The 12,779-nt window shown below is 28.1% G+C and overlaps 1 protein-coding gene across 3 annotated transcripts in view; it reads left to right on the forward strand.

The window, feature by feature from the left end:
• Window positions 1–12,779, forward strand: part of LOC130668666 (protein held out wings) — a 46,915-nt gene that overhangs the window by 12,179 nt on the left and 21,957 nt on the right. For all 3 annotated transcript variants that reach the window (XM_057471060.1, XM_057471059.1, XM_057471058.1), the window contains exon 2: window positions 11,482–11,615. In XM_057471060.1, the coding sequence (XP_057327043.1) occupies window positions 11,482–11,615 (134 nt within the window). The remainder of the gene's footprint in view (window positions 1–11,481; window positions 11,616–12,779) is intronic.

The following is a 12,779-nucleotide window of genomic DNA, read 5'->3' on the forward strand; positions in this document are numbered from 1 at the left end:
TATTTATTATTTAATTTTTTCTTACGGTTATTTTTAATTCTGAGTATTATAATAGTCAAGTATTCACTATATGCCGTTACAAAATTGGTTAAGTTTGAGGAGAGACAAGACGTTACCGGTTTTGAACCCTCGATACACGATAAATATGCAGATAAATATACCAAGACAGATAATTAACACTATACTTACGTCAATATATATATATATATATATTTCTCTTGTGAGTTTTTAGTTCTGTTCGCTAAAAATAACTTTTTTTTTTTAAATAATATACATATTTATTCATATTACTTATTCATTTTAAAATGTATGTCCTATGAGTTGAGATTTATTTGCACATATATATGTATTTTTCAAAAGATTGGATTTATGATTGGTATTATCTTATAATTTGTTTGCAGGTCAAATATCACTGCTACTGTCACTGTCCACAAACTGATAATAATAAATAATAAAACGGCATTAATTTTTGATCTACGCATGTGTATATATTTACTTTACTGTGTCAACTATAATAATTTATAAATTAAATATTTTTTTAATAATTATTCTTATAGACTTGTCACGTTTCGTGACATCAAGTAATTTTTAATAACAAATTTAATTTAACAAAAAATTTATATAAATAATAAAATCCATTCTTAAATAATTATTTAACTTACTAATTAAATATAATTATCTTCAATAACGTGAAAATGAATCGTTAAATTTAAATTATTAATAAATTTAAAAATATTAAATTAAATAAAATTTAGTGACGATGCATCTTACGGTTAATTTAATTACTCGTATGTTTAGTGTGACTACGCATGTACCACCATAAATCCAACTGCTCTTGAAAAATAATATACGTACATAATAAGTATATAAGAGAATCGATAAATAAAAAAAATTTATAGTACCAGCATAACGAGTGATGAAAGTAAAAAAAATCTACCAGTAGTTTCGAAATATTCTTTAAAAAAAAAAAAAAATTTTATGGCTAATGTATTTAATCGTGGGAAAATATGATTTTTATTTTACATCGATGCAGGTTTTTATAGTTTGTGATTAGATGTATTCCTGAGTATTAAAATTGACGTTTGAACTGAGATATCATCGGATAAACCGCTTACATTTATGGGAGGGTATTTTTCTCGGTTCTTTTCTTCATAGATATTGTATACATATGCGACTGGTTATATCTAACACATAAATAGGGATACAAGTTCACGCAAGTATATGTATTTATATCTATATATACATTATACATATATATGTGTGTGTGTATTACTTATAATATTATGGTACCATAGGGAATGAAATGAATGGGACCTGTCGAGAGGGCGAGGCACCTGAGAAACCAGCAATTGTGGTTTAAAGTGTAAACCTGTTAGGAATTCTTTGGACCTGCCCGAATGTTCACCCAACTTTATTCGATCTGACTTTCCCCCTTTTGAAATTCCTCTTGTGTATTTTTTATTCTTTTTTTTTTTTTTTAACTTATACTGCATCTTTCCACAATTTTATTGAAGCTCTAATACTTATTTCGATAAATTTACATTAGAATAAATTATTTTCTTAAAGAAATATCCAACCTCATTTTAGTTTATTTTTTTAAAACTAAATTTTACTTAACAATTTGTTAAAAAAATAATTTACAATGTACTAGTTCCGCTTCCGTCAAGATCACAAGAACTAATAGAGGATAGAATAAAATTCGCACATGAGCTTTGCAGAATTCTCAGACACACTAACGGATTTATAAATACGAATCTTGAGTCACTGGGTGAAAATAAAGTAATCGTTACTTAAGCATTTCTCTCTAAAGTTTATGAAAATAGACACGTTACTTTTTTTATTTAACAAAAACTTTGAAGTTGAAAAGTCTTACAGACAGTTTTTAATATTTTTTAAATTAAAATGAAAAATACGTTGTCATAAAAAAAAAAAATACTTCAACTTGAGTACAAAAAAAATAATTTGTATAAATTATAAAGTAATAAAAATTTTATTACCACTCTACAATTCAGTAATAAATTAAAATTTAATTGCTGCAGTATCAAATATATAAACCTGATTTTTATTCGGAAATTACATATATGATACATATATTACTTTTGATATAAATACTGTGTAATCTAACAACCTGTTATAATTAAAATAAAAATGTTAAGTATCTTAAAAGCATTTTTGATCTACCGAATCGATGTTCAACAAACATATTTACAAATGTATCACAATTTCCCACGATTTTTATCGCCTTGTTAAAATTATTCAACATCAAAGTATTACCTTGAGGTTTGTTTTCCCACTCATTCGAATTTTTGCGGCTTACACTCATTACTCTATCGTGAGACTGTGGTTTCAAATCACATTCAAAATATCCACTATCAATATCTCAATACTTTTTACACAACAATAACAGGCCAATTCAAAACTTTTGTTGACAATTGAATATTTTAAATTCTATTTTGGTTAGATTTCGGAAAAGCACTTCTCCATATCAGACTATTATCTAAATTAACATAAATTTTAAAAACAAAATTATACAGTTTTATCTATAAAATATTCTTATGGACAGAACAAAAATTTTTAATTCAAAAATAACTACTCTCTGAACATGAATAAGTGTAAATAAGTGAATATTCACTGATTCCAAGTGCAAACCGAACCACTAATTTCAAAAAGTGGTTCGGTTGGCACTCAAAATTAGTGAATATTCATTTATTCCACTTATTCATGTTTAGAGAGTAAATTTTTATTTATATCATCAATTGCACAACTTAATCGCGAAGTATTGATGTGCTCTACTAACGCTTACGCGGTCCCAGCTGATTTACCCACGTAAAAAACATAGTTACACTCGTTCAAATATTTTCAACTAGAACGAAATTTGTATAATTTGAAAGATACTTCATTAGGGAATAAAATGAATATTATTTTAAGTAAATTTTTTAATAATAATGATTGAAAACAAAAAAATTGTAAACAAAACCTGTGATAGCCGCCAATCTGCACGGATGTTGATAAACAAAATAACTTCAAAATAAGATAACCAATCGACATATTTTTTTTCTTTACAATTAAATTCTCAAATAAAAGAGCCATTTTGAAAATCGCTATCCAAATGTTTCTTGTTTAATTAGTAGATTTCATAGAAATCTATCTTTTGAATTTGTCCTCGTGGTGGAATTTTCAAAGAATTTTGCCATAATCTATCAAAATTCATCGAGTAGGTTCCAAAAACACAATTGGTTCAAAAGTTTATATATATATTTGGATTTTCATCATTTCTTACATAGGAGCGCCATCTATTGATCACTTCTTTATACCAACTTTTTTTTTTTTATTAATGAACATACGGAAGTTTTTGCTTTTTGTAATAATTACATATTATTATTTTTACTTTTTGAATGAGCACGTGATTTGCGCACGTTTAGATTTTTCAACTTTTGTTGGCCTCTTATCACAATAATAATAATCACAGTAACATTAATGGCAATAAATCTCTTTGAATCTCTATACAATAGATGCATTACTCATATGAAGGTAATAAATTAATGAATATTATTAAAATAAAAATCCATATCCCTTTCATCTAATAAATAATAAATATTAAATTAAATTGAATATAAATGTGAGATATTTAATATTTATTGATATCAGGCCGAGTAGTAATAAATAAATTGATGCTTAAGGGAGAATCAATTTTAGTAATTCGAGTTTGTTCGCGACCAAACGAGCACATCTTCTCTTCTTCCTACATAACTATATCCTCCAATATCAGTAAATCAAAATAATTTCACTCAGGTGTGTGTTCACGACTAAGGCAATACGATCTATCTTTTTCTCTCATGAGCCCAATTAACCTCCGAGATATTTACTGTATAAAATATCTCCCTTATTGTATAAGAACTAAAACGTGACGCAATTTTTACGACGTACACACAACTCTCAAACGTGCACTAAATCCTTATACATATGTTCATTCGATTAATCTTTCTCGCATCACCCACGTGTATGTGTAGTTTTATTTTCTTCTTGTACCTTATACTCATTCTTCAGCTGTGTTTTTATTTTATTTTTCTTTTACTGTTCATTTGTCACCACCATCGATTTTAATTACAGCTGTCGGTTTTTCCAGTTGTTTTACAAGGGTGACAAAACTTAAATACATATTTTCCTGCCAGTGGATTCTTTCACTTTACAATGACTTTCAAAATTCATTTTTATTTTTAAATGTACATGCGTACTTATGTTTATATATTTTTAGATGGCGTTAAAAAAATACTTTGAAAAATATTTTAATGATTTATGGGGGAAAAAAACTCTATATTAATTTTAGATTTTATTAACTTAAAAATTGATTTATTTTTATGTATAAAAATAAATTATTTTTTTTCCAGTTTATATATTTAACATAAAATTTAATATTTTTATTATTAAAACATGGCGCGGAGATTTTTTTAACGATCATAAGAAACAGATAATAAATTATTAAATTTTCTAGCTAAATTTTGTTTCTTAATAGGCTTTTTAATTGACTATTTTTTAATCTAATAGATGTGTGTTTAAACTTAAATTTAAATTCCCGTTCTCTAAAAGTCTATTTAAAGTCTAATAAAAAATACTTGACTAACGTAAAAATAAATCCAGACATAAAACCCCGCAGACGTATCATATTATCCATTTTTGAATATTCAGATATTTTTTCTCTCTCAATCCAGTTGCTGTCATTATTATTATTATAAATTATCTCATTATTTTAATTTTTTATTTAAAAATTAGTTTATGTCATACGACAACTCAGTAACGTTTGGTACAGTAGTTTTAAAAACATCACCAAGTACATGAAGAATTCGAAACGTTTCCTGCTTCTCAAAGAAAAATATAAATATAAAAATGCTTTGCGTAGCAACAAGAACTCAAGTTATTCAGTCAAGTATTATCTTTCATCATTTTTTCTTACATTTTTTTATTTATAACATATATTTATGATGATGATATATAACCGCAATTTGTACCGATTGACTTTATCTTACCATCAATTTCTTTATTTTCTTCTACGCATAAACTTTTTCCCCTTTTTTTTACATTTAATAATAAATAATAAATATATAAATATAATAATATAATATAACATAACATGAAAAATAGTATTGGTTAGAAAAATTGAACGTGCATTTGTGTCACGGCACGCCGCTTTACTCGTGACTATGAAATCGATGATCTCACGTTGATCTTTTACTCCTACATCATTACCACACACATATTTCCATTTAAACTTATAAAAAAAAAAAAATAAATAACAAGATAAAATAAAACAAGAAAAATAAGGAATAGTTTAAATGAATCGCTCGTAAAAGTACAAATTAATGACTTACCATTTTCTATCATTATATCATCATTATTTTTTACTTCAAGTCTATTTAACTATTAATATATTTCAGACCATATATCTTTTTTTAATGCTCTCGTTTACAATTAAAATTTTAAAAGGTATAAATAAATAATTTTTCATTATACTTTGACTCAATATAGTTTTATAGCAGCCATAAAAAACCTCGGAATAAATAAGTACAGTAATTAAAGTTAATTTAGTAATTATTAATGCATTGAAAAATATTTTGCAGTAAAAGTCTTTTATTTTTTTTCAATAATCTTCTGATTTATAAATTAAAAGCATTTATGACTAGTAGTTATGTATTTACTACCTCACAAATTACCTAATACATGACAATTATTTCTTAATAACTATATATATATATATATATATATATATATATATATATATATAGTTATTTATAAATTATAATATAAATACGTAATATCTTTTGTTCAAGCGTCTTCAGAGAGTGAATCATTAAAGATAATAAAATCTTAAAAATGCGTAGATTAATTTAATTATTCAAATTTATAAATAATTTTTATACACGCAGAAAATTTTACGGTATTTTTTGCATCAAAAATTTATATAAAAATTACTATAGTCATACACTGTAAAAAGAGCGGTGTTAAAAATGGACTCATTTTAACTCCGTCCGGTGTTCAAATGAAATTACACCGGTGTAGGAGGCGTAATTCGGCGGTGTTAAAATACCGGTGTAAAAGCGGAGTAATATCGGTGTAAAAGCAGGGTAACCGGTGTAAAAGCGGGGTAAACTGCGTCCGTTTGGAGTATTAACTTTAAAGATTAACTTTAAAAATATTTTAATACCGGTAAAGAATATCTACACCGGCGGCGGCGTTATTTTAACACCAGAAAATTTTTTTTAACACCGGTACAGAATATTTACACCAGTGGCGGCGTTATTTTCACACCGCTTTCGGAATTGAAATTTAACACCGCCGATTTTAACACCTACACCGCTTGGACTTACCCCGGTGATTTTAAGTAACAGAATGCAACAGATAAAATTCATACCAACTGCATACTAAATATTCTGATTTAACCTAACAAATTTTACTATGCAGTTGATATATACATTTTATCTGTTGCTTTGTCAAAATTACCATGCACCTTGTAAATTCTGGTCGATGTATTTAAAAAATTTCTACCGTATCGGTAATTTGTACAATAATTCCATACTGTCCTCATGTTACTATGACTATAGTAATTTTTCTATAAATTTTTGATGCAAAAAATACCGTAAAATTCTCTCCGTGTACAAAAAAATATATATATTCTAAAATGAATTTATTAAAATTACCGGTAGAAAAAATAATAATAATTGACAATATTTTATCATTACATCAATATTCGGTAAAAAATTCCTTAATAAATGGGGCCATTTACCTCGTGTCCAAAGCCTCGGCTTCAGAAGTCCCGATGGTCGTCTTTGGTCTTATCGATTAAACTCATCCTTACATTATTCGTTTATACACGGTTTACTGGGTCCAGACGTCTGCCTCCAGAGACCAAATCGAATAAAATAAAATGAATGAAACAACACAAGCAGCGAGTTTAAAAAGAGTTAAATGTGTTTTAAGTAGTTTCGCATAGCAGTGACGTAATAAATAAAAATAAAAATAAAAAAAAATACTTTAAGCATGTCATAGTTTAGTCTACTCTATAAATTGATTTTTTAAATTCTCCATATAAAATATTTTTACATATATTAAAAGTTTTTTTTAGTTAATTACCATAAACAATAAAATATCTTAGAGTATTTATAGGACGAAATACAATACGTGTTTTTGAAAATATTTTATTTATAACTACTAAGAAAAAAGTTAACAGATCATTAAAGGCTGTGTTAAAAGTTTCAGATGATTAATTATACAGCATCAAAAAATGACATATGTCAGTTTGCATAGATGTGGGAGTGTGTTAGGTAAAACCGCAATGATAGTCAGCCAGGCGTCTGTCACAATCAACGGGTGTGTTCGTTTTCTCGTGCAGACATAATATAAAGAGAGTGGAGGTCGGCATGATGCGCTTGTTATTGAGCCAAGTAAAGGGAGTGAAGTATATACTCTTCTACATATATATATACATATATATAATATATATATATGTAGAAGAGTAGAGTAGGGCAGAGTAAACCAGAGATATATTGAGGAGAGACGAGAGGAAAAAAGCCAACGATCAGTGTGGTACTGAGTAAGTCAGCTGATGTCATGCTTCGTTCAGTTCAGATGACAGTATTCTATCCTATTTTATCGCAGTAGTTTTATCTGCTAAATGTAGCTATGATCTTTTCCGTTTTATTATTTATTTTGTTACCCTTTACTCACTAGACAATTGAGCTATTACTTTTAAAGTAACCCAATGAAAATGATGATTTGTTAATTTTAAAATAAAAATTCCACAAATAACTCTTTCTATTACTTGAAACTTGATCGATATATATAAAAATGTATAATAATGTATTGTTGATTATGGACTATTACAAGACTTTCTCTCTCGAGGTCAGCCAATGGCGATCAAACTTGACGGTTAATATGTTTTTGTTACAGTCTCTTTGTCGTTGTTGTTGTTGTTTTAATTTTGTTATTATAAAGTGAATACTCGTGAGCTTCAAATTTCTTCCTCGAGGACATGATATCGAGTAGAGAGTCAAGTCAAGAGTCACGAATCTTTGTTGAGTTTGCCGGTCATTATCTAGCTGGGTCCATCGGCGTATATTATCCTTCGCGAATCCACTTCCTTGTTTGTAGTCACGCATCCATGGGGACAAATGGCGATAAGGTTATATTGTATATCTTTATGTACTCCACAATCCCACAACAATAATAATATTAGTATGTATATCTATATACAGGGCACCATCGGGGTCAGTATACATACTGAAGAGAAAGTTTATATTATTTATATCTTTCAATCTTTATTATTTGATTACTTTGACTAATCAATTAAAAGATTGAATCACAAAGATATTTAATTAAAATTGTTAGCAAATAATTAATTTCTTAAAATAGATGTACGTATTAATTACACGTATGAATAGAAGAAGAGAAACTTTTTTTTCTTGGTAAATTAATTTACCATCAGATATATTTATGGTGGTGTAGTAAAAGTATTTCTATTGTCGCGGAGGGATTTTCACGTACGTTCATTATTTATATTATAAATATTTTCAAATTAAACATTATCACAACAACAACAACGGGACGAAGAGGTCAGGCATGCGAGAAAGTGGGGCAGTGTAGAAACGTTAACCTTTGCTGTAATATTATCTTGTTGGTGGTAGCGTAGTCTTGTGGGTTGTGTGCTGATCTACACACACGTGAACGTGTGCTATTAGTCTACACTAGAGTCTAGAGTAGACTGTCGCACATGTCATGTGTGACATGAACTAAATTAAGATAAATTTAAAAAAAAAAACAGTTACAATTTTTACCATCGAATGCCAAATTGATTATTATTAATTGTATGAGTATAAAAAAATTAATTTGTTAAATTTATAAATTAAATAACTTGACTGAGTAATTGAGTACAAATGGTAAAATTTAATTATTTATTTTAAAATTAATTGTTAATAATTAATAGTGAGTTTTATTAGTCATTTTTTTTTCAGTCTAGGCAAATAAATCAGTAGTCGTATGAGTAACTTTAAATTTATCATTACATCATAATAACGTCAGACTGCAGTTAAATTTAATTTTGGGTCATTAAAAGCACCTAATTTCTTTATACTTAAATATAAAACAACTTCCGGAGGTCATTAACAGTAACAAAAGATGTAATTATCATAAATTCAACTAATTATCATTTATTTTTAACTTTTTCTTACGAATCTGAAACAATAATTGTTTTTTTTTGCATACTAAAATTAAAAAGAAAAAAAACGTATTTTTTTTATACGCTTTAGATGATAGATATGGGTATGTATGAATGTAATTTGTCTGGTATGAGAACAAGTGACTTCCACGGTTTCTTAAGACCTGCAGTATCATGAAATTTCCACGATTACGAGTCTAGGTACATTACGGACCACGCCCAGTCATTAGATTTGCAAGGCCTCTCGTGCGCAGTCTCGAGACAGTGTAAAAAAAGAATAAAAAATAATAGCAAGCCAATGTGAGAAAGCAAGATGTGATGATGCATGATGCGATGGTTACTGTTTGAGAAATTGAGTATTACAGAAACGCCCTCGCTGAATATATGACGCGATCTTGTCGGCGCGTTTGCGTGAAAATCACAAACTAATTTTGTCCTGTATATTTTTATTTATTTTTTTTATCCCCGCGAAACGCGCTGCACTTGCTGTAAGATGTGTTTACAGACCATATAGTCCACAGGAAACAGATGTAAAAAGTAAACTATTGCCGAAAACATTTTAATAAACAAAATGTATGTAATTTCAAGTTAATTAATTTAAAAAATTCAAAGTTAATTGTTTAATTTCGGTGTCATTGTTCTGTTCGTTATTTCGAATGCATGTAAAAGCGATAACGATCGAAATATCTGATTGATTGTCAATTTTTATTTCAATAGATTTAATCACTCATGAGTAGAAACTTGTCGAAGTTCAAAATGAAATCTGTCTGATTGTTATTAATAAATTGAAGAAAAATTTGACAGTTCTATAGAAATAAAATTTCTTATCTTTCAGAGCCAGTCGATAAAACAAAAATTTAATCTTTTACTAATTTAAATTTTATGTACTTCAAAAACCACTAGATTAATTATTATTTGTTGTCAATCAAAAAATTAATGATTAAGAAAAAATTATGTTCGTAAATAACGAGACAAAAAATGTTTTCAATGATCTACTTGTGATCTAGATGATAACCAGTTGAGATATTTTCTTTTAAAACCAATTAACATATGTATTTATTTATAAAAATTTTTTTTAAAATGCCTACAATGAGGTAATCGACATAAATCTAAACACGTAACACCTTGTTGCACCTGCAAAAATGCACGAAGCATTGTGTCAAGGACATGCGTTACTCATATCTATCTTGGTCGACTTTATACGGCTTCAAGCGTGAAATGGATAATAACAAAAAATAAAAAAATAGCGTAACTGGAAAAATCATCGCATTCTGAATTTTCTCCTTGCTCTTGACTCAAAATAACTGAATAAATAATTGAGTACGCAGACATTTATTTATTACACATGAAAGCTGTTATACATTATTGACATGGCTTATAGATTATCTGTTATATAAATATATGTTTGAAATTAATTGACATGTGACTTGAGATCTTGACTCGGATCATTGAATGAAATCTCGTTAATTCATTAAGCTGCACCGTTATGCATAAATTATAGTTATAAATACTTATTTTTTACTGCACACCTAAAACACAAGCGCTGTGTGCGTTGATTGAAATTATTTTTTGGTTAATTCTCCACATTAAATTATCTCTGCACTCTTTTGATTGGACTAAAATGGGCTAAATTGTATACTAGTACAAAGACAAATTATGTACCTGAAGATCGGAACGTTTTTCGCGTAACGAAATGAAAAAAACTTGTGATTTGACTGCTTTAAGGGTAATTAGGGGTCACTGAAATTTGCGGCTGACATACTAGCGCCTGTGCGAAACATTTCAGAAATCTAGATCCAGTAGATTTTTTTAATTATCATTGTGTTTTTTTATTTCGGTATCGCGAGAAACGTTTTGATCTTCAGGTACATGACAAATTTTCGTTCAATTGTAATTAATAAAAAACAAAACCGGTAATTCACGAAAAACTTAGCAGCCATTTTTTATTTTTTGTTTATTATTATTTCTACTTTTTTTTTTCTCCACCAACTACTGGCAGCAGCACTAGTGTGACAGTGGGGTTGGGAAAAAAAAAGTGACGTCTAATAAAAAAAACGCGGAATATTTTTGAAAAATTTTAATGTTTAGTAAAAATTAATAATGAAAAAAAAGTTTAAAATTATGCTAAGCGATTGAGGTGTGCATTTTTGAATTTCCAAAATTACTGCAGCTACCCCGGCAATTAAAATATAAAAATAAATTTTTTAAAATTTCATTTACAATTAATTGATAATAAAAAAATCTATAAATATATATAAATTTTTTTTTGTTTGCAGAAATTGCAAAAGTACGAGCAAGTTTATTTCAAATAAGTGGTGTCAAGAAAGAGCCACTGACATTACCAGAGCCAGAAGGAGATATTATTACACTCACAGAAAAAGTTTATGTACCAGTAAAAGAACATCCAGATGTAAGTACTATAAATTTATTTAAAAATAATAATTCCCACTAGTTTACTTAACTTTATTACAATTAATGTTTAATCGTAACTATAATTCAAAATTTTTTTTCAATCATAAATTAATTATCACCATATACGGCTAATATCACGAGTATTAATAATCGATAAGACCGTCGCAAATTGAATCAATTGGTTCCCCTAGATTTTTTTCTATCAGCTTGACTCACGCGTATAATAAAATTAATGAAGCGAAATAGAGGTTCAAATAATACCAGTTGATCTAAGCTGAAAAAAAAATTATCAAGAGTTAGCAGCAGCAGTAAACTGTAATTGATGTAAGATGAAATGAATTAACAAAAAAAAAGTCTAGGTGATTGGATACTTGTCCGCCTACGAGTGTGTAGAATATTGAAGCCGTCTCTAGTAATCGCTTCGATAATAATCCTCATGTTGATACGCCTCAATGATCATTCAGAAGAAACCAAATAAATAATTTTCAACTTTTTTTTCTTCATCTTGACACAAAAAATTATTTTTATACTTGCAATAAGTTTTCTCCATGTTCGGGATCTCTAGTAACAAATTTTTACCGATACATACAATACATATATATTTAAAAATATAATTTGATTTACATAAAACAGTAGTTTAAAAATAAATAAAAGGGACATAGATAAATGTTAGAAGTAATAAATAATAAGGATCGAGGTTTTGAGGTTCTCAAAGGTGCATTAGTAGCCTTCAGCAACAAGGGGATGAGAGCAAACGAAAAGGAGAGCCAGCAGCATCCAAGAGAAATGTGTGTACAGCCAGGCGTTTATTTTAGTCTTATGCCGAGAATAGATCCCGAGAACTGCCGTACAACACGCACTACCTCCTCATATCCCTAAATACATACATACATACATACATATGCATATATATATATACTCATAAATATATATAGACACATATCCTGTAGTGTATTCTGCATCCAAGTTATTATAACGAGGCCGTAGACTTTTCATCTCTCGCTCTTACACCGAATGTCTTTCTCTCATCTTACCATCAGCAGGATGTTAATGTTTGGACACACTACTGGACGTTATATATACACACGTCAGCTAGCGATACACTTTAATATGATATTATACTTTATATATTTACTTTTAAATAAATTTTCATCTTGCAATT

Source organism: Microplitis mediator, chromosome 5 (genome assembly GCF_029852145.1).
Source record: "Microplitis mediator isolate UGA2020A chromosome 5, iyMicMedi2.1, whole genome shotgun sequence".
Taxonomy (NCBI): Eukaryota; Metazoa; Arthropoda; class Insecta; order Hymenoptera; family Braconidae; genus Microplitis; species Microplitis mediator.